Below are 26,241 nucleotides of genomic sequence, written 5' to 3'. Positions count from 1 at the left end.
ATGAAGGCTATTGCTTAACGCGCTGTAAGCCGCCCTGAGTCTCCAGAGAAGGGCGGCATATAAATCAAATTAAAAAAAAAAAAAGTCAACAGGGAAGCCAGATTCACTTAACAACGGTGTTACTAATTTAACAACTGCAGTGATTCACTTAACGGTTGTGGCTGCTCTGACTCAGGCTCCTCCAAAAAGCACGAAGCAGAATCCTGGTTCCAACAAAACCCCTTTTATTAAACAAACAGTGAATTCCTCTCATTCACCTCCAGCCAAGTCTTTCAAGGGAGAATTTACAGTCACAGATCTCATCTGGCTTGGAGAGCTGCCAGGCCGATATCTTCAAAACTTGGCAAGGAGTCTCGGAGAGTCACGAACCAATTAGGCGAACTCAATTGTCTCCTGCAAACTCCACTCCCCTTCCGCTCCTCTTTTATTCCCTCTGGGAGGGACCATTCATCGTCCACCTGTGGCCTTACTCCTGAGTCGTCCCTTGTTCTTTAGCTGTTCTCTTCGTCTGGCAACTTTGCACATGTGCACGCTGGGAACAGGCTCCAGCTGTTCCTCTGCCTCACTGATGTCTGACTCCGAAGGCAGCTGGTAACTGTCAGACGGCCCTGGCCCCCTCTCTGCCTCCGACGCAGAGCCCTCATCAGAGCCTTCCCCAGACTCCAGGACTGGCCCAGGTTCCTCCCCAACCTCCTCACTGTCCGAATCAGTGGCAAGAAAGGTCATAAAAATAACAACAGTAACAGAGTTGGAAGAGAGACCTAGGGATTCGAACCACCGAATTGCCGACCTTTCGGATCAACAAGCTCAGCGTCTTAGCCACTGCGCCACCTAGCCAGGTCCTCAAAAAGGAGCCAAACTCACTTAAGAACCGTCACGCCTGGCAAACAGAAATTTGGGCTTAATTGCGGTTGTAAATCGAGGACTTGCCTGTAGAGGGAATAAATTTCACGGGAGTGGAACCATTCTGTCCTCTTTTTTTATTTTTAAAAAAATTAAAATCTAAAGCCAAGCCTTTGAAACGTTGCTGCTGTCCAGAAACGGCACGGAAACCTTTTAAAAAGTCAGGTTTAGCGACTGAAATTTGGTGCCAACTACCATCTTTTCTGCTGTTTCTGCCCCCCCCCTTCAGAAACTCCCCCAACATCTGGCAGTCTGCAGGGAGCCTTAAAAAAAAAGAATGTTTCCTGCATTAACAATGGAATCGAATTCTTTAGATGGCTGAATGCCTTAAAAAAATAATTTAATACTTTTTAAAAAAAAAAAAATGCTTGGCAAAGCTTGGAGACCTTCAGGATATTCGAGAGACGGGGATTTTTCCTGCCCGCCCCCCCCCCCGAAAAAAATACAACGGGGGCCCTCGAAGCTTTTAGCAGGACGTGGAAATGCTCTTTTCGCCTTTGATTCCCAAAAGGCTGAGGCCACTAAAAGAGCCGGTGAGCCTGCAAGAAAAGTGAGAAAAATCTGTGTTAAGATTTCTTCAGAAAACGTGCTTTGCTGCCTATTATTAAAGCTCTTGAATAAAGTGAATTGCAGGAGCAGAAATCCCCCCCCAAAACTGAGCAGGTTAAATTTGAATTACAGGTGATCCTCGATTTGCCACAATTCATTTAGTGACCGTCTGAAGGTAGAAAGGCACGGAAAAAAGGGACTGTTTTTCACACTTAGTGACGGCTGCAGCATCCCGGGGTCATGTGATCTCCTTTTTGTGACCTTCTGGCCAGCAAAGTCAACGGGGAAGCCCAATTCCCTTAACAACCTTCAAAACTGCCATGATTCGCTTAACGACGGGAGCAAGAAAGGTCATAAAACAGGGACAAAGCTCGCTTAACTTCTGTCTTGTTTTGGGCTCAATGATGGTCCTAAATCGAGGACGACTTGTACTTGATCTACCAGTAAACGTATTTATTTTGCGTTTGTTTATTTTGTGTTTCTAACTGCTGGATTGCAGCAAAGTTATCTACTGTATTTTTCGGAGTATAAGATGCTCCGGACTATAAGACGCACCTACCTTTTTTGGGGGAGGAAAACAAGAAAAAAAAAATCTGCCTCTGCCTCCCAGCAATTTGCCTCCTTGCAGCAAACAGCCTGCTTTACTTTCAGTTTCATTTTCTTCACAGCCTGATTAGCATAAGAAAAAAAAAAATCTGCCTCCCAGCAATTTGCCTCCTTGCAGCAAACAACGGAGGCCCGTGCGGCAATAGGCTATGGCAATCCCTGCAGGCTAAAACAGCTGAGGGTTGGGAGGCCGATCCAACCAACAATCAGCTGCTTGTGCTAATCAGGCTGTGCTGAAGCTGAAATGGGCTGTTTGCTGCTTGCTGCAAGGAGGCAAATTGCTGGGAGGCAGAGGCCAAAGGATGGGGGCCAGTGGGTGGGCAGGGCTACATTTGGTGTATAAGACGCATCCAAATTTTCACCCTCTTTTAGGGGGGAAAAAGTGCGTCTTATACTCCGAAAAATAGGGTAAATCAGGACAGTAATTTAAAAAACAAACAAACATTGTGTCAGGTTTCGAGGTCGTCTCAAATAAATTGCATTTCAAACAAAGTCTTTGATGAAAAACTTCCATTTATTAAGCACGACATTCTAATTCCAACTCCATCGCAGCCAACACTGACTTCCAGACCCAAAACCCTCCCTTTCCGTTCCCCACTCCTCTGCACTCATTGGCCATCTTCCAAGTCACTCTACCCCTAATCTACTGCTCCAGCTCAAAGGAATTTCCCCCCTCCCATCCCATCTCCTAGGGGATATTATCTCCAGGGAAAATAAGGAGGTGAAAAGTCCAACGTCCCTTTCCAGACGCCTCCGCTTCTCCTTCTTATGTCAGCACTAGAGTAAATGCAGCTTGAAGTGCTGACACATTGGTTCTCTAAGCATCACTCCAAGAAAGAAGAGATCCCAGACTGACAATCCAAGGTGAAATAAGGATTTTTTTGTGGAAAAAGAAAAGAGAAGGAAGAAATTTTTTTCCCCCACCTGTTGGTGCCTGGTAACAGAACAAGGCAAAGTGTATTCTCTGGAACCCGTTCATAGAGTGTTTTGACTTTCCGGTCCAGCTTCTTGATGGCTTTCTTTAAACCAAGTTCCTGCGGAGAAATGATGCAAAGGCTTTCATTGAAAGAGAGCAAAACAAGAAAGCAAAGATGCAAGAAGCCATGGCTTCAAGAAACTCGGTGCTTAACATTTCGGTTCAAATGTCAATGCCGGTAATGAAACACCTGCGAGAAAACCACCAAGCTAAGAGAGCACCAAGGACTCCTCAGTCCTCCTCCTTCCCCCTCCTCCTCCTCTTCTCCACCAACCCTACTCCTAGCACTGATGAGGTTACCTAGCTGGGTAATGAAATGTCTTGCAAGAAAACCACCAAGCTCAGAGAGCACCAATGTTCTGTCCCCGTCACACACGCACACACACCAACAGACGTTCAAGAGTTAAAGACCAAACCAGCCGGCAAAATCCTTTTCCTTATGATAATGGAACTTGGCAACAACCTAGTGGCTGCCTGCCAAGAGTTTATTACTTACGAAGAGGAGAGATAACTTCTCCCCACTTCTGGTACATCAAAGGAAACAGCTCAGTAATTACAGAGTCAATCAAGTCCAGAGATAATCCAGCAAAGTCTATAGCAAAAGTCTGGCAATGCAGAATGGCGTGGAAGCTTTCAGCTTTGTTCGTCACAAGGTTTGACTGGCCACCACGCTCCCTTTTATACCTTGTGGGGTGTGATCAAGTGACTCAGCCTAATCTCGGGCACGCCTTTTCTTCTGTTGCGCACGCTTATCTCTGCGACGCTGGTGTGGATCCAGCCAAGACTCATTACCCTCATCACTATCCATCTGTGGCTGCGTGGACATGCTTGGCCCCAGCCCTATCTCTTGCCCTTTGGCGGACACCGAAGGCATTGCCAGAGAGGAGGGTCCTGGAGAGGGAGGCCTTGCCAACTCCTCTCCTTCACTCTCGGAGTCCTCTCCTGCCGATGACACAGGCTCAGGTAACGGAGCCACAACAACCAAGGACTCATCGGTCCTCCTCCTTCCTCTCCTCTTCCCCTCCTCCTCTCCACCAACCCTCCTCCTAGCATTGATGATGTTACCTAGTTGGGTAATGAAACGTCTTGCAAGAAAACCACTAAGCTCAGAGAGCACCCAGGACCCCTCGGGCCTCCTCCTCCTCCTTCTTCTCCTCTTCCTCTCCACCAACCCCATTCCTAGCGCTGATGACATTGTAAAACTCAACTATCCTCTCGCTTAGCGATGGAAATTTGGGGGCCAGTTGCGGTCATAAGTCGAGGACTACTATCGTGCGCTTTAACCAACTGCGCCCTCCAGCGCTCGGCTGAAGCTTCTCTCGTCCGTCCCAGAACTGAAAGGGAGGCCTCCGAATCTCGCTCTCCTTCTGCCACCCCTTGCAACCTTGACGTACTAAAGCCCAGGGGCTCACCTCATCCGAGGATTGTTGCTGCTTCTTCTCTTGCACTTCTGCTCCTCCTCGGCCCTTTTCATTCACCAGAGAGGCCCACTGGAAGAACGTGGGAGACGTGAGGGCTCTCCGGCTCCGAAAGGGGCTCCCTTGGAGGATTTGGAGGGCCTCGCAGGCGCACTCCGGGCCCTGGAATCCTGGGAGGGAGACCCCCAAATAATGCAAATTAATACACTGGGAAATCAGATCAGTGGCCTTGAGAATCGTGTTGGGGCAGCCCAGATAAAAACAGTTTAAATTAAGACATTCCTTGTAATTTCTTCTCCTTTCCTTTCCTTCCTCCCCTCCCTTCCTTATCCATTCTCCTCCTTCCCTTGCCTTCTTCCTTCCTTCCTCCCTCCTTCCCTTCCCTTTCCTTCCCCTACCCTCCCTCTCTTATCCATTCACCACCTTTCCTTTCCTCCCTCCCTCCTTCCCTTCCTTCCCCTCCCTCTCTTATCCATTCACTACCTTTCCTTTCTTTTCCTCTCTCCCTCCTTCCCTTCGCTTGCTTCCTTTCCTTCCCCTCCCCCCTCTCTTATCCATTCCCCTTTCCTTTTCTTCTGCTTGCTTTCTTCCTTCCTTCTCTTCCCTCTCCTACCTATTCACCTTTTCTTTTTCTTTCTTTTCCTCCCTCCCTCCTTCCCTTCCCTTCTTTCCTTTCCTTCCCCTCCCTCTTATCCATTCACCACTCTTCCTTTCTTTTCCTCCCTCCTCCTTCCCTTCCCTTGCTTCCTTTCCTTCCCCTCCCCTCCCTTTTATCCATTCACCACTTTTCCTTTCTTTTCTTCCCTCTCCTCCTTCCCTTCCCTTGCTTCCTTTCCTTCCCCTCCCCTCCCTCTTATCCATTCACCACCTTTTCTTTCCTTCTGCTTGCTTACTTCCTTACTTCTCTTCCCTCCCCTATCTATTCACTTTTCTTTTTCTTTTCCTTTCTTTTCCTCCCTCCCTCCCTCCTTCCCTTCGCTTGCTTGCTTCCTTTCCTTCCCCTCCCTCTCTTATCCATTCCCCACCTTCCCTTCCCTATGACCAAGACAAAAAGGTCATAAAATGGTCGTCGTGGGTCGAGCACTAGCTGTAAGAGTGAGTGTGCTCCGGAGCTGTGAAAGGGGAAAGATTTTTAAGAGCCAAAAGAGAAAGAGAGAAGAAGAGAGAACTCAAGGCTCTTAATCCACAGGTTTATCTCATGCAGCAATATCGGTGTTTTTGGAGAACAGTCCTTATTGATGGCCACACTTACTCAGAAAGCAGTAATCCCTCTGTTTTCCGGTCTGGCGATCTCTTGGCCAAAAAATGGAGCGTAAACCTTTCAAAGGGCCCAGCTGTTCTTGCAGCTCCGTCTCCCCTTGGCATTTCCTCAATCCGGCCAAGTACAGGATGCTTTGGTTTTCGGGATCTCTTTCCAGCTCTTGCAATAGCATCTCACCATCAAGGGTCATCTCGGTGATGGGCCTTTGAACCTTAAGACGAACACGGGGGGACAAAAGGCTGGTAAACATTAGCTGGCCTAGACCAGAGAACCTTCCTCCTGCATTGGGCAGGATGAGTCCTTGGTCTTGTTTCACCCCGTTGGATAAAGCAGTTTACCAAGAGAAGAGAATATTTGTAGCTCAGGGTTGAACTGTGGGGTTTTCTTGCAGGCATTTTAATATCACCTAGGTAGCATCATCAGTGCTAGGTAGAGGGGGGGGAGGAGGAGGGGGGGAGGAGGAGAATCGAGGGGTCCTTGGTGCTTTCTGAGCTTGTTTTCTTGCTGATGTTTCTGTCAGCACGTCAAGATGCATTTATCCTCGTTCTGACATAAGAAGGAGAACGCAGGCGTCTGCAACGGGACGGTTGCCTTTCACCTACTTATTTCCTCTGGAGATAATGTCCCTCAGGAGATGGATGGGAGGGGGGAAATTCTTTGAATTGGAGCAGTAGATTAGGGGTGAATGATTGGGAAGATGGCCAATGAATGCAGAGGAGTGGGGGAAGGAAGAGGAGGGGTTTTGGGGCAGCACGTCAGTGCCGGCTGCAACAAGTCGGTGTAAAAAGTGCTGTGCTTAATAAAATGGAAATTTGTTTTATAAAAGACTTCGTTTGCGAGGCAATTTATCTGAAGACAGCCGGAAAACCTGACAGTTTCATTACCCAACAAGGTTACATCATCAGCCCTAGAAGGGAGAGAGGTTTGCAGAGAGGAGGAGGAGGAGAACGACTGTGAGGTCCTTGGTGCTCTCTGAGCTTGGCTGTTTTGTTGCCGACATTTCATTACCCAAATAGGTAACATCATCAGTGCTAGGATCACTGACGACGTTACCGAATTGACTCGTGAAACTTCTGCAAGGAAACAACCAAGCACAGGCAGCACCGAAGACCTCGCACGTGACGATTTGTTGAGGTCACGTACTAAGCCATGGTTGGTTTAATTGCGGTTTCGAATAAACCATCATGGTCAGGGATCTCATTTCATAGGAAGCTCTTTTTTTTCTAGGTTCTATGGATGCTCTTTTCCCTTCTGGAGGGAACGAGTAGAAAAAAAATAAATAAATAACAATGGATTATGTTTATAGATGATAAATCAATAGAATCTATAAGCTTTCCTTTCATGAAAGCAAATATAATAATAATAATAATAATAATAATAATAATAATAATAATAATAATAATAATAATAATAGATTACGATTATGCCAAATAACAGCAGGTGAATTGCAGCCCCTACGTTTTGCATCTCGTGAGGAAAATCTGATCTAAACCATCGCGAAGGATATAATACTTTAAAAAGAGAAACGAAGGGCCTAAGATTTTTGCAGACTGCATGCATGCCGTTCGCTCTCCACCCTGGAATTGAAAGGTGAGCTGTAAGCTTACCTTGAGGGCCGATCCTCCAATTTCTGCTCCGTTCAGGTCTTCCAAAGCCAGTTGTGCCCCTTCCAGCACTTCATATTGGATACAGAGATGGGGCTTTGGGAGAGACAAAAAGGGGCCCCGGCAGTTAAATAAGGGGTTTGGTGCTTCCCAATACTCAGATCCTTCCTTTCTTCCTTCCTTCCTTCCAAATTCTTTCCTCCCTCCCACCCTGCTAAACTCCTTCCTTCCTTTTCCTTCCTGCCTTTCTCTTAAATCCCTTCCTCCCTCCCACCTTCCTGCTAAATTCCTTCCTTTTCCTTCCTTCCTGCTAAATTCTTTCCTCCCTCCCTCCTGCTAAACTCCTTCCTTCCTTCTTTTCCTTCCTTCCTGCTAAATTCCTCCCTCCTTCCTTCCTGCTAAACTCCTTCTTTCCTTCTTTTCCTTCCTTCCTGCTAAATTCCTTCCTCCCTGCTAAATTCCTTCCTTCCTTTTCCTTCCTTCCTGCTAAATTCTTTCCTCCTTCCCTCCCTCCTGCTAAACTCCTTCCTTCCTTCTTTTCCTTCCTTCCTGCTAAATTCCTTCCTCCTTCCTTCCTGCTAAATTCCTTCCTTCCTTTTCCTTCCTTCCTGCTAAATTCTTTCCTTCTTCCCTCCCTCCTGCTAAACTCCTTCTTTCCTTCTTTTCCTTCCTTCCTGCTAAATTCCTTCCTCCCTGCTAAATTCCTTCCTTCCTTTTCCTTCCTTCCTGCTAAATTCTTTCCTTCTTCCCTCCCTCCTGCTAAACTCCTTCCTTCCTTCTTTTCCTTCCTTCCTGCTAAATTCTTTCCTCCCTTCCTTCCTCCTTCCTGTTAAATCCCTTCTTCCTCCCTCCCTCCCTCCTTCCTGCTAAATTGCTTCCTCCCTCCCTCATTCCTTCCTGCTAAATCCCTTCCTTTCTTCCTCCTTCCTTCCTGCTGATTTCCTCCCTCCCTCCCTTTCTGCTAAATTCTTGCCTTCCTCCCTCCCTCCCTCCTGCTAAATTCCTTCCTTTTCTTCCTCCCACAAGAGCCTTGATAGCACAGTGGACTAATGCACTGTTATTAACATCTGCTGCTTGCAATTACTGCAAGTTCAAATCTCACCAGGCTCAAGGTTGACTCAGCCTTCCATCCTTTCGAGGTAGGTAAAATGAGGACCCGGATTGTGGGGACAATAAGCTGACTTTGTATAAAAAAGAACACCGCTTGGGGGGGGCCCCCCGAAAGCCCTACTAAGCAGGTATATACAAAAGTATGAAGGCTATTGCTTAACGCATTGTAAGCCACCCTGAGTCTCCGGAGAAGGGCGGCATATAAATCGGACCAATAAATAAAATAAAATAAATACATTTTCCTTCCTGCTAAATTCCTTCCTTGCTTCCATCTTTCCTTCCTCCGTCCCTCCCTCCCATAAAGTGTTCCTAATGTATGTCCGCTCAACTCACTCTCAGTGACTCTATGCAGTTTACATGGAAACAAAGCCCAACAGAAGAACAATAAAAAAGCAATAACCCCACCCCCATGATAACAACCAAATGAGCCACTTGATGGGCTCCCTCCCTCTCTGGGGTCCTCTGGCCCATTAGCAAAACTAGGTCTTGTGAAAGAGCACCAAAGTAGAGGCCAATCTTCTCTTATCCAAAAGGATGATGTTCCCCAGGGAAGGAGCCACCACGGAGAAGGTTCTGCTAAATCAGTGATGGCTAACCTTGTTCTTTTGCCCCATTGATGTCCGACTCCGAAGGTAGCTGATAACTGTCAGACGCCCCTGTCCCCCTCTCTGCCTGCGACGGGGAGCCCTCATCAGAGCCTTCCCCAGACTCCAGGACTGGCCCATGTTCCTCCCCAACCTCCACCCTCCAAAATGGGAGGGTGGAGAGAGAAATTCATCAGCCTAGCTTTTCCCCTCTGGTATTTCCACTGGCCACTGTCCAGGATAGCAAAATGATTTGACTACTTGCCTTAAACGTTTCTGAAATGACCCGGATCGTCTGAATGTGGCCGCATTTCCCGAAAGCTTTGTTCACAGTCTTCAGACAAACGTCTTTGGTCAAAGGGCCCACGTAGATGGTCAGCAGGTCCGAAAGCTTGGCCCTCATCTAGGAAAAGGGAGGACGGCCACTTAGAAATGGAACCAACGAGACCGCAGGCAGTCCTCGACTTACGACCACAACTTGAGCCCAAGACGTCTGTTGCTAAGCGAGACATTTGTTCGGCGAGTTTTGGGGAATTGGGGAAGATCTGCTTACCTTTGAAATGGTTTCCGCATGGAGGTCAGCTGTGAGATGCTTCGAATCCAAAACCAATTGAATGATGTTAACAGGAGATTTAGGAATCTCTTCCAGGGCTTTCTGGAGAATCTGAAAAGGGTTAACAATGGAATTGGGAGACATTTTGGAGATCCGCGCATTGAAGAAAGGTGAGATGCTTAGAAAACATATACAGTGTTAGCCCTGATGATATTCCCTAGTTGGGTCATGAAACGTCTGCAAGAAAATCACGAAGCTCAGAGAGCATACAGCATGTGACCCATTCATTTCAACCCTGGGTTACAAACAGGGTGGATAAAAATCAATGATTTTTTTTAAAAAAATAAAAAAAATCGGATTTTTTTGATTTAAATCGGATTTTTTTGATTTTTATCGAATTTATTTTAATAAAAAACTTTTGGGGTAAAAATCTATCGTAAGATAGTTTCCTATTTAAGATACATAAATAATTTAGTTTATTCAGCATGAAATGGAGCTTAGTTATGTAGCACAAGGCTGTATATTCTGCAACACTGGGACTATCGGTGAGTCAAAGGAGTAGCAGAGATGACAGTTGCCCTTTAAAAATTATGATTTAAATCAAGTTGATTTAAATCAAGCCTTTTTACTAGTGATTTAAATTGTGATTTAAATCAACTCGATTTAAATCAAATCCACCCTGGTTACAAACATATTCCTTTATTGGTATGTATATAAACAGCTTGCAAAAGTAGAAAACAGAGAGGGCCAAAAAATGATCTATGATAACTTGGTTTGCAACGGCAAGAACCAGGTCCGTATTTTTATCAGTTTTGTACAATTAAAACGACGACAGAGAAACACAACCAAATACTCTTCATAACTCACTTCCTCATTTAAGGAAGCCGTCTGATTCTGAGCATTATTTTGTTCTCCCGGAAGCAACGTTTTTTCACTGGCGGGCTGTAAGTTGTCTAAAAGGCTAGAAGACAAGAAGAAAAAACCAACGTTAAATAAACTTGAACAGGTATAGTTATTCCTCGACTTACGATGGCTCATTCAGTGACCCTTTGAAGTTAAAACGACGCTGAAAAAAAGAGAATTATGAGCGTTTTTCATTCTTAACGACCGTTGCAGCATCCTCCTCTCCCATGACCATGTGATCAAAATTCAGATGCTTGGCAACTGGCAGGTACTTATGACAGTTGCAGTGTCCACAGTGTGATCTGCCTTCTGACGAGGAAAATCGATGGGGGTAGCCAGATTCACTTAACAACCGTGTTACTAATTTAACAGATGCAAAGATGTGGCAAGAAAGCCGGTGAAATAGGGCAAAACTCACCAAACTGTCTCGCTTAGCAGCGGAAATTTGGGGTTCAATTGTGGTCATAAGCCAAGGGCTACCTGTAGATTTGTGCTTTAATTTTTTTGCAAAAAAAAAAAAAGGTTATGACTAAACAAGCGTGAATAAACATCAGAGGCAGAGGTGGGTTTTAGCAGGCTCTGACCAGTTCTGGAGAACCGGTAGCGGAAATTTTGAGTAGTTTGGAGAACCGGTAGTAAAAATTTTGACTGGCCCCGCCCCCATCTATTCTCTGCCTCCCGAATCCCAGTTTATCCAGAGGAAATGGGGATTTTGCAGTAAAACTTCCCCTGGATTGGGGAGGGAATGGAGATTTTACAGTATCCTTCCCCTGGAGTAGGGAGGGAATGTGGATTTTGCAGTAACCTTCCCTTGGAGTGGGGAGGGAATGGAAATTTTATAGTATCCTTTCTCTGGAGTGGGAAGGGAATGGGGATTTTGCAGTAACCTTCCCGTGGAGTGGGGAGGGAATGGAGATTTTATAGTATCCTTTCTCTGGAGTGGGAAGGGAATGGGGATTTTGCAGTAACCTTCCCCTGGAGTGGGGAGGGAATGGAAATTTTATAGTATCCTTTCTCTGGAGTGGGAAGGGAATGGGGATTTTGCAGTAACCTTCCCGTGGAGTGGGGAGGGAATGGAGATTTTATAGTATCCTTTCTCTGGAGTGGGAAGGGAATGGGGATTTTGCAGTAACCTTCCCGTGGAGTGGAGTGGGAATGGAGATTTTTACACTATCCTTCCCCTGCCACGCCCACCAAGCCACGCCACACCATACCCACGCCCACAGAACCAGTAGTAAAAAAAAATCTGAATCCCATCACTGATCATAGGGGACTTAATTTGATCTGAAAATTTCTGAAGGGTAGCAATTCCAGATTAACAAGCTACCCATCTCAGGACCAAAAAAAAAAAAAAAGATTTGCAACCATCTAAATCAGGGGTCTCCAACCTTGGCAACTTTAAGACTTGTAGACTTCAACTCCCAGAGTTCCTCAGCCAGCCAATTCTAGGGGTTGGAAGTCCACACGTCTTAAAGTTGCCAAGGTTGGAGACCCCTGATCTAAATGCAGCCGCCATGTTGCGTTTCCCCCAGTCTGGCTGTTTTGCAAAATGAACTGGCAACCGAAAAGACCACGGCCCATTCTTTTGGGCACTCAGTGCCTTGCAATTTTGAGTCCATGGGGCGATGCGTATTTTCTCCATCTTCTTTTCAGAGGTTCTGCCAGGCCAGTGGTGAAAATTCAGCTGGTTCTTTCCGGATCGCGCGATCCGGTAGCATCGGCGGCGGGAGCCTCTGCCTACCCACCCGGATGTCATCACGTCCCGTTTTTTGACCCTCTGCACATGTGCAGAAGGCTCTGCGCATTCGTAAAGGAGGCACGTGTGCTCAAATTTGCGAACCGGTAGCGAAGGTACAGCGGTATTTACCCTCACCTGGAGTTTGGTACCCCTGTCTGGATCCCGTCTCTTTGTTCCGCCTTGACCCTGACAGTCTCTATCTCTTCCATCTTCCTTTGCTCGGACAATCTGGCTTCCAGATTCAATTCTGCAACCTAAGGTGAGAAAAAAAAAACCCTCCCTAATATTACAAATTCTTCTCCTGCACTTTTGGCTTCCTGTCAGTTCTTCAGATTGTTGGTTAAAGGCCTTGTTTCCCACTGAAGGACCTCTCGAAGGACTTCCAGGGGTTTCTCCCTCATTTTTTGCACCCATTCTTCGTAGTTGGAAGGGCTGGGGAAAGCGTGTCCAGTCACCCATGATGGCGAACCTATAGCACGCGTGCCAGAGGTGGCACGCAGCCCCCTCTCTGTGGGCACGCGAGCTGTTGCCCCAGTTCAGCTCCTCCACGCATCCTGCCGGACAGCTGGTCTTTGGGTCTCTGCCATGCATGTGCAGGGGGCAGGGTCGTGCGGGGTGAGGCGGCAAGGCACATGCACGGGAGCTGCGCACGCATTGCATTCTGGGGGTTTGGGCACATGCATTTGCGCGCGCATGCGTGCATTTTGGCCACTCGGTCCGGAAAAGGTTAGCCATCACTGGAATAGAATAATGGAATGGAATGGAATGGAATGGAATGGAATGGAATGGAATGGAATAGAATAGAATAGAATGATGGAATGGAATAGAATAGAATAGAATAGAATAATGGAATGGAATAGAATAGAATAGAATAGAATAGAATAGAATGATGGAATGGAATAGAATAGAATAGAATAGATAATGGAATGGAATAGAATAATGGAATGGAATGGAATGGAATAGAATAGAATAAAATGATGGAATGGAATGGAATGGAATGGAATAGAATAGAATAGAATAATGGAATGGAATGGAATGGAATGGAATGGAATGGAATGGAATGGAATGGAATGGAATAGAATAGAATAGAATAGAATAGAATAGAATAGAATAGAATAGAATAGAATAGAACAGAACAGAACAGAACAGAACAGAACAGAATAATGGAATGGAATGGAATGCAATAGAATAGAATAGAATAGAATAGAATAGGAGTTGGAAGGGACCTTGGAGGTCTTCTAGTCCAGCCCCCTCCTCAAGCAGGACAACCTATACCATTTCAGACAAGTGACTGTCCAGTCTCTGCTTAAAAACTTCCAGTGATGGAGCGCCCACGGATTCTGGAGGCCAGCTGTTCCGCTGGTGAATTGTCCTCACCGTTAGGACACTGTCAGTGTAAAGATACATTTATCCCTGCCCTTAAACAACGGTCTTAAAAGAGCTTCAGGCACTTACTTTCCTGGGTCCTTGTTCAATGAAATACTGGGCCAGTTCAAGGGCGCACTGGGCGTCTTCGGTGGGATCGTGACCCAACTGGGCCTTGTTCTGAATTTCTTTCCTAACAAGGAGAAGGAAACATGCAACCGGTACAATCCATGAGCATTTATACGCTCTTATTGTGGTAGCAAAGAAGCAGGTGGATTTACGTAGAATATTTGTAGCTCAGGGGGGTCCTTGATGCTTTTTTTGGCGGACATTTCGTTACCCAACTAGGTAATTTCATCAGTGTTAGAAGAGAGGGGGGGGGTTGCTCTCTGTTTATATACAAATGTGTTGGTGGAACTGTTCTTGGTGGTTTCTTGATTCAGCTGTTGTTGACTGTTAGCTTGGTTAGAATAGAATCAGAATCAGAATCAGAATCAGAATCAGAATCAGAATAGAATAGAATAGAATAGAATAGAATAGAATAGAATAGAGTTGGAAGGGACCTTGGAGGTCTTCTAGTCCAACCCCCTGCCCAGGCAGGAAACCCTACACCACTTCAGTCAAATGGTTATCCAACCTCTTCTTAAAAACCTCCAGTGTTGGAGCATCCACAACTTCTGGTGGCAAGTTGTTCCACTGGTTAATTGTTCTCACTGTCAGGAAATTCCTCCTTAGTTCTAAGTTGCTTCTCTCCTTGATTAGTGTCCACCCATTGCTTCTTGTCCTGCTCTCGTGCTTTGGAGAATAGCTTGACTCCCTCTTCTTTGGGGCAGCCCCTGAGATATTGGAACACTGCTATCATGTCTCACTTGGTCCTTCTTTTCCTTAAACTTAAGACATACCCAGTTCCTGCAACCGTTCTTCGTATGTTTTAGCCTCCAGTCCCCTAATCATCTTGGTTGCTCTTCTCTGCACTCTTTCTAGAGTCTCCACATCTTTTTTACATCGTGGCGACCAAAACTGAATGTAGGATTCCAAGTGTGGCCTTACCTGAGTTGGTCGTGCCTCGATTGGGATACGGTTTACTTCTTAACTATTGGTCTAGGGTCCATCTTGGGTTGAATCTCTGCTCGCCTGGTTGTTGTTTTTTTTTAAATTTGATTTATATGCTGCCCTTCTCCGGAGACTCAGGGCGGCTTACAATGCGCTAAGCAAGAGCCTTCATCCTTTTGTATATTTATACAAAGTCAGCTTATTGCCCCCACAAACTGGGTCCTCATTTCACCTACCTTAGAAAGGATGGAAGGCTGAGTCAACCTTGAGCCTTGGAGAGATTCGAACCTGCAGTAATTGCAGGCAGCTGGTCTTAATAACAGGGTGCTTTAGACCACTGTACCACCAAGGCTCTTTGTGTTGATTGATGTTTAGAAGGTGTTTGGGTGTCTTTGTTTTTTTGACTGTTGTTTGCCTTTTTTTTTGAATTGTATGTATATGTTCTTTATCTCTATGTGCCTGCTGATGGCTGATTTCTGCGAGTGCTTCTAGGAATTCTCGAGTGTTTTTGGACACGGCTTGGTTTAGAATGATCACACTTTCCCAGCTGAAACTATGGAAAGTACTGCACTGATGAACGTCTGCAACCAACCTCAAACGTCACCAAGGACCCCATAGTTCTCCTGCTCCTTCTCCTCCTCACTTTTACTTCTACTCCACTCCAGAAATCCCACTTCCCTTCTAGCACTGATGAAGTTGCCTAGTTGGATAATGAAACGTCTGCCAGAAAACAACCAAGATCAGAGACCATCACGGACCCCACAAGCCAATTTCAATCTGGGGATTTCTGGGAGTTGGAAGTCTACAGATCTTAAAAGTTGCCGAGGTTGGACCTCCTTGCCCTAAGCAGATATATACTCGTAGGACTTGACAATTCTTTAATTATCCGTCAACAGCCCTACCCTTCCTCGGAAAGGAGTTGCTTTCACGGTGGAGCAATTCAGAAATATCCTAATTGAAAAGGGTGAGGAGACATGCCCGCAGGCAGAAACTCAACCCAAACCTTCTTACCCTAAAACAGCAGCTGCTAAAAATTTCAGTTTGAACCTTTTGCCCCCTTTCCGGGCGTAGAGAAGCGAAGTGTCTATAACGTTCGGGTGAATCATCTGGAAATACGAGAAAAGGGAAAAAGGAAAAAAATGTTTCAAAACACGGTGTTTTAAAACAAACAAAAAATACGACATTGTGACCATCTCGAGGGAGTCCTGGTGTTACGACCCATTCCTTTTGCTGAGTTCACGTGCCCACCAATATGGCTACGTGTGCCACCTGTGGCACACGTGCCATAGGTTCACCATCACGGACCTACAAGGTCTCTTCCAACTCTTTTAATCCATGAATCTAATCTATGAATCTACGGAACCTCAACTTTGTACTTTTACACAATACCATAAACTAGCCATTTCTATAGCAACAAACCTAACTGATCGGCAAGACCCAAAATCAACGTTTCATTTTTCCCCCACCTCGAGCACAAAGTCCAGAAGTGGTTTCCAAGTGGAAACAAAAGTAATTGTGTCCCTCCCCCTAGCTTTGACCAAAGCAGTCCATTTAGCCATCTCTGCTGAGTCCATCAATTTTGGCAGCCGTCCATCCATTGTGGGAATCAAAGCGTCCTTCCATGTTTGAAGCCTTCAAAATTTGCCACGTTTGGTGACCACTGCCTTAGGCGAGTTGAGACCGTGCAATAGATATACTCACTTCTAGAGCTCGGAGATCAGCATCTAAGGAATGGCCCACTAAAATGGCATCCGAAGGCAGAATATCCTTTAATCGGCTCTGGATTTCTGTGAGGGTGGTTTGTACGGGGCGTAGCAGGTCCTCCGTGATGCCGGAGTAACTTCAAAACACAAGAAAGAGAACATTTTAGGGCCGTCGAATTGACACTTTCCAACGAGGGTCTTTCAAGAAAGTAACAGATCCCAGCCCAGATAATGATACCGGTACGGGTAATCCTCGACTTACGACCACAATGGAACCCCAAGTTTCCATTGCTAAGCAAGAAAGTTGTTCGCTGAGTTTTGTCCCGTTTTACGACCTTCCTTGCCACTGTTGTTAAGTGAATCGCTGCAGCTGCTCAGCTCGTAACACGCTTGTCAAGTGAATTTGGCTTCCCCGTGGATTTTGCTTGCCAGAAGGTCGCAAAAAGGGATCACGCGAGCCCGAGATCCTGCAACCCTCAGAATTACATGCCAGTTGCCAAGGGTCTGAATCTTGACCAATAGGGATGCTGCAACGGTCATAAGCGTGAAAAACGGTCGTAAGTCGCCTTTTTCAGTACCGCTGCAACTTTGAGCGGTCACTAAATGAATGGTCGTAAGCAGGGGTGGGGCTGCTGGGGGTTCACAGGGGTTCGGGAGAACCTCTAGCTAAGATTCTGTGCAGTTCGGAGAACCCCCAAATCCCACTCCTGGCTGGCTCCGCCCACTCCGCCCCACCCTGCCCCTCTTAGGGGGTCCCCACGCAGCCCATTTTGGATGCAGGTAAGTGCAGGATGCACACGGAGGCTCGGGGAGGGCAAAAAATGGGCCTACTGGAAGTTTTGGAAGGTCGGAAACAGGCCTGTTTCCGGCCTCCAGAGGGCCTCCGGAGCCTGGGGAGGCCGTTTTCGCCCTCCCGGAGGCTCGAGGAAACTTTCCAGAGCTTGGGGGGCGAGAATGCCCCTCCCACACTGTGGTGCACGGAGGCTTGAGGAGGGCGAAAAATGGGCCTACTGGAAGTTCAGGAAAGGGGCCTCCAGAGCCTGGGGAGGCCGTTTTCACCCTCCTGGAGGCTCGAGGAAAGCCTTTGGAGACCGGGGAGGCCAAAAGCCCCCCCCCCTGTGGTGCAGGAGGCCAACTAGGCCACGCCCACCGTGGCCACGCCCACCCAGCAACTGGGCAGAGAACTCCTTGCTAAAATTGTTGAAGCCCGTCCCTGGTTGTAAGTTGAGGACTATCTGCATAACTATAGATCTGTGAATTCCTAGGAAGGTGCCTTCTTAACTAACCCTAACTTCCTGTTAATCAAACTGTCTAAGCTTCGTTGCCTCTTTGCTCTCTGGGAAGCAGCCCCTCCCTCCTCGGAATCCAGACTACATTCCACTACACTCATCCCAATCACCGGCCCGCACCTCCTGCATATACTCCCAGGATGCTACATGTAAAAGTTTAAAACAAACAAATACACACACACACCTTATTGAAATACGTGGCTTGGCCTTAAAAAAAAATAACTGTATCAAATGGAAGAACCCACATTTCAAGCAACTGCAGTAACCCAAACATTCAAAATTCTGGGTAGTGTCCCAGGTTTTACAACGGTTATCAGTTTAAGCGACATACCAGGTAAGGTAATTCCTGACTGGCCGTCTTGGCTTGACAAGCTCGTTCATAACGCACTGACCGGCAGTGTCCACCACGGCAATTCGGGTGAGTTCTGACCCTTTATCGGTGAAACACTGGTCAAAACGAGAAAAGGTGAAGAAAGGTTGATGATTCCCTGTGATCTCTCCCGTGATAGGTGAACGGATGGGATTCCTTTACGGAAGGGTAACACCTCTCACTGAACTCTGGTGCTCTCTCTCAGCCCTACGAAGGAGGCAATGGCCAAACCACTTCTGAAAAATCCTTGCCAAGAAAACTGCAGGGACTTTTCCACGCAGCCTCTGAGAATCGGACACAATTAAATGCAAAAAAAAAGAAGTTTTGCACAAAACGTCTCAATAAACAGTGACCATATCTCATCCTAATTGTCCAGACACAATCCATAATTATAAGCACCTCGTTCCTAAATTGTATTATAACTCAGCAATAGTGACCAAAAAAAGTGCTTCTTTTCAATGTTGAAGGACTCTTAGCAAAGAAAAGAGCGAAAGGTCTTGAAGAAGGAGAGTGCAAAAGTTGGCTTGAAACTCAACATTAAGAAAACTAAGGTCATGGCATCTGGCCTTCTCAATTCCTGGCAAATAGATGGGGAAGAAATGGGAGGTAGTGACAGATTTTATTTTCCTGGGCTCCAAGATCACCGCAGATGGGGACTACAGCCAAGAAATTAAAAGAGGCTTGCTCCTGGGGAGGAAAGCTATGACAAACCTAGATGGCATACTAAAAAGCAGAGACATCACCCTGCCAACAAAAGTGCGTATAGTCAAGGCGATGGTTTTCCCAGTTGCAATGGATGGCTGTGAAAGTTGGACCATAAAGAAGTCTGAGCGTCAAAGAATTGAGGCATTTGAACTCTGGTGCTGGAGAAGACTCCTGCGAGTCCCTTGGACTGCAAGGTGATGCAACCGGTCAGTCCTAGAGGAGATCAACCCTGACTGCTCTTTAGAAGGGCAGATCCTGAAGAGGAAACTCAAAATACTTTGGCCACCTAATGAGAAGGAAGGACTCCCTGGAGAAGAGCCTAATGCTGGGAATGACGGAGGGCAAAAGAAGAAGAGGACGGCAGAGAACGAGGTGGCTGGATGGAGTCACTGAAGCAGTCGGCGTGAGCTTAAATGGACTCTGGGGGATTGTAGAGGACAGGAAGGCCTGGAGGAACGTTGTCCATGGGGTCGCAATGGGTCAGACACAATATCGCAACTAACAACAACACCTCACAAATGTAATACTTTCCCTTCCTGGCTGGGGATGACGTGGAGTTTTGCGTGCACTCAGTCACAGATTAGATCTGTACCCCAAATCAAGAACTGAAGACTTCAAAGGTAAATCTTTTATAGGTAAGAAATCAGTTCTTATTTACTGAGATCCAACCTTTGCAATGAGAAGGAGAGTAACGCGACACTAAATAAATACCATTTCGCAATCCAGTCCAAAGAGGGGGCTGCTATCCGTAACCGGGCCATTGCAGAGAGTCGGGACAAAATGGCTGCGGTCGCCATAACCTGGAGAGGCAATGAACAAATTGTCACATCTGAAAATGGGCTGTGTCCGGCCTCCGAAGGGCCTCTGTGGGGTGGGGAAGGCTGTTTTTGCCCTCCCCAGGCTCCTAGAAATTCTAGAAATCCTAGAATCTGGGAGTCCTCCTGGATACACAGCTGTCCTTGGAGGAACATCTGACGGCTGTAGCCAGGGGGACTTTTTGTCAGGTTCGCCTGATCCGCCAGTTGCGGCCCTTTTTTGATCGGGATTCCCTGTGCACAGTCACTCACGCCCTCGTCACCTCTCGCCTGGACTACTGCAATGCTCTCTACATGGGGCTCCCCTTGAAGGGCACCCGGAGGCTCCAACTGGTCCAGAATGCGGCTGCGCGGGTAGTTACGGGAGCTGCATGGCGCTCCCATACAACACCTCTCCTGTGTGAGCTGCACTGGCTCCCGGTGGTCTTCCGGGTGCGCTTCAAGGTGTTGGTTATCACCTTTAAAGCGCTCCATGGCATAGGACCTAGATATCTTCGAGACCGCCTGCTGCTACCGACGGCCTCCCATCGACCTGTGCGCTCCCACAGAGAGGGCCTTCTCGGGGTGCCATCAGCCAAACAATGCAGGCTGGTGACCCCCAGGGGGAGGGCCTTCTCTGTGGGGGCACCTACCCTCTGGAACCAGCTGCCCCCAGAGATAAGGAGAATCCAAGACCTCGGTGCCTTCCGCTGTGCCCTTAAAACTTTCTTTTTTCAGCAAGCCGGGCTGGCCTAACACTTTTTAAAATGTTTTTAATTGTTTTGTCATTGCTTTTAATTATGGGGCCAAATATATATATATATCTTTTTAATTGTATTTTAATGTTTGTAGTTTATGTTTTTACTTTGGCTGTACACCGCTCTGAGTCCTCAGGGAGAAGGGCGGTATATAAATTTGATATAAAATAAAATAAAATATTACTGGAGGAATTCAAGGACATATCTCTGAAACAATGACCCAACAGGACACAGGTAGTTTAGTTCTAACTATTAAAGCTATGACCTGTCCCTCTTCTAGACATCTAGAATTTGATCATAAATGTGGATTCTAAGACAGCTTACCTTCTACAGGGTAATCATAGACGCGCATCTCCTCGCGAGTTAAAATATAACTTGAGAGACGGCAGGACTTTTCTGCGTGTTTCTGAATTATGGGAACTTCATCTCCATCTGAAACCAAGGACACACTTGCTCTAAGTATCCGTATTAGCATTTTTGCCCCTTTTCTGTCAGCAGTCTCTTCAGTGTGTTGTGAGAAGACAGAAGGAGGCTTTTCCATGTCATTCGATTTATTTAGATTTATAACTGCTGCTTATCTACCAATTCAATGGTTACATGGCAGTTGCCAGAATAATCAAAGCAAAATTAAAGCGTCATAAAACCACGCCTCTTTCAGAAACGTTAAACCAATAACCATAAAATAAAATCAAGCTGCAAGACCACCAGCAATAATAATAATAATAATAATAATAATAATAATAATAATAATAATAATAATAAAAATAAAATTATTGCAGAGGCAAATGCCGCCTCTGCAATGAAAAAGAAGAGACAGTCGACCACCTGATCAGTGGGTGCAGCAAAATTTCACAAACTGACTACCTACAACGCCATGACCGTGTTGCTAAAATCATTCACTGGAAATTGTGCCAGAAGTTTGGATTTGAGTACAGCAAAAACCACTGGGAACATCAGGTTGAGAAAGTTTTAGAGAATGAGAAACTCAAGATCTTGTGGGACTTTAGGATTCAGACTGACAGGCACTTGGTCCACAACACACCTGACATAACAATAGTTGAAAAGAAAAAAGTATGGTTCATTGACATTGCAATACCTGGTGATGCACGAATTGAAGATAAGCAGCAAGAAAAAATCACAAAGTACCGGGACTTACAAATTGAAGTTGAGCGACTGTGGAAAAAGAAATCGTGTGTTGTCCAGATTGTAATTGGAGCCCTTGGAGCAATACCCAAAGGGCTACCCCGCTATTTAGAAATTCTAAATTTGCCGGACTTGAACATTTTGACTGTACAAAAAACCACCTTACTCGGAACAGCTTACATCCTCCAACGATACCTTAACAGTTCCTAGGTCCTTGGTTAGGACTCGAGCTGCTGAGCTATTAACCAGCCTCAAAGGCTGTGAATCTCACTAAAGATTAACCAATAAATAATAATAATAATAATAATAATAATAATAATAATAATAATAATAATAATAATAATAATAATAATAATAATAAAAAAAAAAAAAACACATTTTCATTCTTCACATACGCCACGTTGTTGTTTAACTACGTTCTGCCTGAGACAGTTTATTCCATTTATCCTCTGCTTGGAAACGAAGCACTTTTAGAAATAAGGGAATGTTCAAATGAAGCCATTTTAAGCAGCCCAATTTTACAAAGGGGTACAATTTGGCTATTTTTTTTTTTTTAAAGTCACCTGTGGTTTATAAAAGGCCAAATTATTAGCACAAAGGTACCTGCTGTAGACTATACAGGTAGTCCTCAACTTATGGCCATTTGTCTAGTGGTTGTCTGAAGCTACGATGGTGTCGTACAAAGTCCACTTCTCGTACTGATGACCAATTCTCACATGTACGATTGTGGTGTTCCCTTAACAACCATGATGGTTTGTTTAGCAACTGTTGTAAAAATGTCGTGAAACAAGGTCAGATTGAATTTACGACCATGGGGATCTGACTCGACTTATGACTGCAAGGGCTTTCGGTAGAAATTCCAACCCCAATTGCGATCGTAAGTCGAGGATTAGCCGTATGCGTTACACACCAGCCTTATCCGCCTGGACTTTCAGAAAATAACAAAGGTATGGATGAGGGAATTGAAAAGGAATATATTAGTACCTTTCCTGCTGAGCTGTTGACGATCGCTTGTATCCAATCCACCAAGTTTTTTGATAAAGTCACCAGAAATGGCAGGCAGAGAGAAACGCTGATAAAAGACATAGAACAGAGGGGGGAAAAAAAAAAAAGACAAAGAAAATGACATAACACCATATTCCTTTCCACTCGGAGGCTCCAACTGGCACAGAGTGCGGCCGCGCAGGTGGTGATGGGAGCGACATGGCGCTCCCGTGTGACACCTCTCCTGCGCGAGCTGCACTGGCTCCCGGTGGTCTTCCGAGTGCGCTTCGAGGTTCTGGTTATCACCTTTAGAGCGCTCCAGGGCTCAGGACCTGGTTATTTACGGGACCGCCTGCTACCACCAATAGCCTCCCACCGGCTAGTACGCTCCCACAGAGAGGGGCTCCTCCGGGTGCCGTCGGCCAAACAATGTCGGCTGTCGGCCCCTAGGGGGAGAGCCTTCTCTGTGGGGGCACCTACGATTTGGAACGAGCTCCCCCCGGAGATACGGAGGATCCCGGATCTGCGCACCTTCCGCCGCGCGCTTAAGACTTTTCTATTTTATCAAGCTGGCCTGGCCTAAATCTTCCCCCTTTTTAAATGTGGAAATTTTAAATTTTAAATTCGTTTTATTTATAGGGTCATGGGTAAGGCGTTTTAAATTGGGGAGCCATTTTGGATTTAATTCTGTTTTAAACGCATTTTAATGTTTATATTGTATGTTTTTTAATTTTGGCTGTTCACCGCCCCGAGTCCTTCGGGAGAGGGGGCGGTATAAAAATCTAATAAATAAATAAATAAAAATAAATATTCTTGTCAGAGGAAGGGGGCATTTGGAACCTTCTGATGAAAGTTGCCTCGCTTAGCAACGGCGGTCGTATATCAAGGACTACCTGTACAAATACACCCCATCAACAATGATCTGGTCCTAGCAATTAAAGCATTGAAGCGGGCAAGAGACGATGGATAGATGATTTCTCTTTTTTTGTTGTTGTTCTGATTTGCTTCTCCTTTTCTCTCTCTCTCTTTCTTTTCTCTTTTTTTAGGTAGGTGACATGACTAGAAGTTAAGTAGGATGGAAAGAAAAAGTATTTTAATAAAGGGTGACATGATTGAAAGTTAGAATAAGGGATGGAAATAAGAGAAGGGGGAATATTAGTGTATTATACTTTTATATAATAAAATAAAAGTAATAACAAGGAGAAAACATGGAATAACTACACAATGGCAGACTGCAGCTTAATATAAATGTGTACCATTATTAGAAATATATAAGATGACCGAATGTAATAACTATGATTAATTCTACTAGTTTTATTTGGAGGACAGTATGCTACACTGTTCATGCGTTGATTTGCTATGTTTGTAAAAAAAAAAAAAAAACTTATTAAAAAACTACAACAACAATGATCTGGTCTTGAAACAAACAAACAGGGTAAAAAATGGAATTACTTAAAGAGTAATTGTGAATCCCTTGGACTGCAAAGCGATCAAACTGGTCGGTCCCAGAGGAGATCAACCCTGACTGCTCTTTAGAAGGCCAGATCCTGAAGAGGAGACTCAAATATTTTGGCCACCTAATGAGAAGGAAGGACTCCCTGGAGAAGAGCCTAATGCTGGGAACGATGGAGGGCAAAAGATGAAAGGGACGGCAGAGAACGAGGTGGCTGGATAGAGTCACTGAAGCCGTCGGCGTGAGATTAAATGGACTCCAGGGGATGGTAGAGGACAGGGAGGCCTGGAGGAACGTTGTCCATGGGGTCGCGATGGGTCGGACAAGACTTCACAACTAACAACAACAACAACAAATTCCAGGGAAGAGCAGTGGATTCTTCCATAATCTCATCAATACAAATTTAAGACTATGAAGCATGGGGGATAATCAAATGCTCAGAAGGGCTCCAAACATTTTCTCTCGCTAAACGGTTCTGAGGAATTGTTTTTCCCTTTCGTTTTAACAACACAGGAGATTGATGGGTTTGTTTTTTCGCGAATTGTTTTTATAGTTGCCGTTCCTTCTAAAGCGAAGTTCTCGAGCACTTTGCAAACCCACCAACGATTACAACGAACCGGCTCCGATGGAGAACTCCTAGCTACGCCTGTGTGTTTGTGTGCGAGAGAGAAAGGGGGAACGGAATTTTTAAATCACACAACAAGCACCGGACATGCATTTGCAAAAGCCTCAGCTAGCGGTCAAAACAACAGTGGCCATTTTTGCCTCCCCCCCCCCCCACAACCTTCTCAAACCGTGGGCTGATTGTTTAAAAAAAGGGGGGAGGGAGGAATAGGTGAGGGAGATAGAGATAAGCCCTTTCTGGGGGAAATTCCCCAAAAAAAGAAGCCTCTTTTGTGTCAACCCAGCTGTCTGTTTTAATGACCTCGGCTTCCAGGCAGCAGCCAGAGGAAAAAGAAAAAGAAAAAAAAAGCGAGAAAAAGAAAGAACGAAAGAAAGAAAGCTCATTCTTGAGAAGAATTGGAGGCTGACTTGTTCCTGGAAAGTCTTGAATTACCCTCTAAATTAGAGCCATGTGTTTCCTTGTGGCTCCAGAAGTGCCCCCCCGCCACCCCAACTCGGCCAGCCTCCCTGGTTCGAAGTATTCCTGTTAAGCAGAGAATTGCAAAGGCAGGCAAGAGGGGGGGAAAAAATCAGTAATGACGTTGGGAAAAATGGCAGTTACTTCTGCGGAAAGAAGCAGTGATTTCAGGAGAATTTTTTGCTTGCCTCGATAAAGCACACCTGGTAAATAAACCATCAGATTTTAACTTGAATTCACGCATCCGGCTACAAGCTAGGAGATGGGGAGTTCTAGTCTCAGTTCTTAGGCAAGAAAGTCGGCTGGGTGACTTTTGGCTAATCACCGGGAGACAGTGAGTTCTAGTCCTGCCTTAGGCATGAAAGTCAATTGGGTGACTTTGGACCAATTACCAGGAGACAGTGAGTTCTAGTCCTGCCTTAGGCATGAAAGCCAATTGGGTGACTTTGGACCAATTACCAGGAGACAGTGAGTTCTAGTCCTGCCTTAGGTATGAAAGCCAATTGGGTGACTTTGGGCCAATCACCGGGAGACAGTGAGTTCTAGTCCTGCCTTAGGCACGAAAGTCAATTGGGTGGCTTTGGACCAATTACCAGGAGACAGTGAGTTCTAGTCCTGCCTTAGGCATGAAAGTCAATTGGGTGACTTTGGGCCAATCACCGGGAGACAGTGAGTTCTAGTCCTGCCTTAGGCATGAAAGTCAATTGGGTGACTTTGGACCAATTACCAGGAGACAGTGAGTTCTAGTCCTGCCTTAGGTATGAAAGCCAATTGGGTGACTTTGGGCCAATCACCGGGAGACAGTGAGTTCTAGTCCTGCCTTAGGTATGAAAGCCAATTGGGTGACTTTGGACCAATTACCAGGAGACAGTGAGTTCTAGTCCTGCCTTAGGTATGAAAGCCAATTGGGTGACTTTGGGCCAATCACCGGGAGACAGTGAGTTCTAGTCCTGCCTTAGGCACGAAAGTCGGGTGGGTGACTTTGGGCCAATCACCGGGAGACAGTGAGTTCTAGTCCTGACTTAAGCACGAAAGCCAATTGGGTGGCTTTGGGCCAATCACCAGGAGACAGTGAGTTCTAGTCCTGCCTTAGGCATGAAAGCCAATTGGGTGACTTTAAGGCAATCATTAGCAGATGGTGAGTTCTAGTTCTGCCTTAAGCATGAAAGCCAGCTGGATGACTTTGGGCCAGACCCTTTCTCTCAGCCCAACCCACCTCACAGGATTGTTGTTATGGGGAAAATAGGAAGAGGAAGACGTTTTATGTATGTCTGCTGCCTTGAGTTACTTATAAAGTAATCAAGTTGGGATTTTTTTAAAAAAGAAACACAATCGGAC

General features: G+C 45.8%; 1 protein-coding gene across 5 annotated transcripts in view; it reads right to left on the bottom strand.

Annotated features, from left to right (window-relative positions):
- Nucleotides 1-207: 207 nt before the first annotated feature.
- Nucleotides 208-26,241, bottom strand: part of REXO5 (RNA exonuclease 5) — a 32,493-nt gene continuing 6,459 nt past the window's right edge. For all 5 annotated transcript variants that reach the window (XM_087878515.1, XM_087878519.1, XM_087878520.1 and 2 more), the window contains 16 exons: nt 22,370-22,457; nt 20,567-20,674; nt 19,402-19,490; nt 17,947-18,062; nt 16,325-16,463; nt 15,635-15,729; nt 13,661-13,763; nt 12,341-12,459; nt 10,432-10,525; nt 9,565-9,675; nt 9,277-9,414; nt 7,321-7,413; nt 5,705-5,924; nt 4,447-4,622; nt 2,983-3,092; nt 208-1,442 (listed from right to left, as the gene is read on the bottom strand). In XM_087878515.1, the coding sequence (XP_087734641.1) occupies nt 1,370-1,442; nt 2,983-3,092; nt 4,447-4,622; nt 5,705-5,924; nt 7,321-7,413; nt 9,277-9,414; nt 9,565-9,675; nt 10,432-10,525; nt 12,341-12,459; nt 13,661-13,763; nt 15,635-15,729; nt 16,325-16,463; nt 17,947-18,062; nt 19,402-19,490; nt 20,567-20,674; nt 22,370-22,457 (1,872 nt within the window). In that variant the 3' untranslated portion in view covers nt 208-1,369. The remainder of the gene's footprint in view (nt 1,443-2,982; nt 3,093-4,446; nt 4,623-5,704; nt 5,925-7,320; nt 7,414-9,276; nt 9,415-9,564; nt 9,676-10,431; nt 10,526-12,340; nt 12,460-13,660; nt 13,764-15,634; nt 15,730-16,324; nt 16,464-17,946; nt 18,063-19,401; nt 19,491-20,566; nt 20,675-22,369; nt 22,458-26,241) is intronic.

Source organism: Pantherophis guttatus, chromosome 14 (genome assembly GCF_059756535.1).
Source record: "Pantherophis guttatus breed Tessera chromosome 14, ASM5975653v1, whole genome shotgun sequence".
Taxonomy (NCBI): domain Eukaryota; kingdom Metazoa; phylum Chordata; class Lepidosauria; order Squamata; family Colubridae; genus Pantherophis; species Pantherophis guttatus.
Note: the sequence above shows the minus strand (reverse complement) of the source record. Positions and strands in the feature narration are given on the sequence as shown.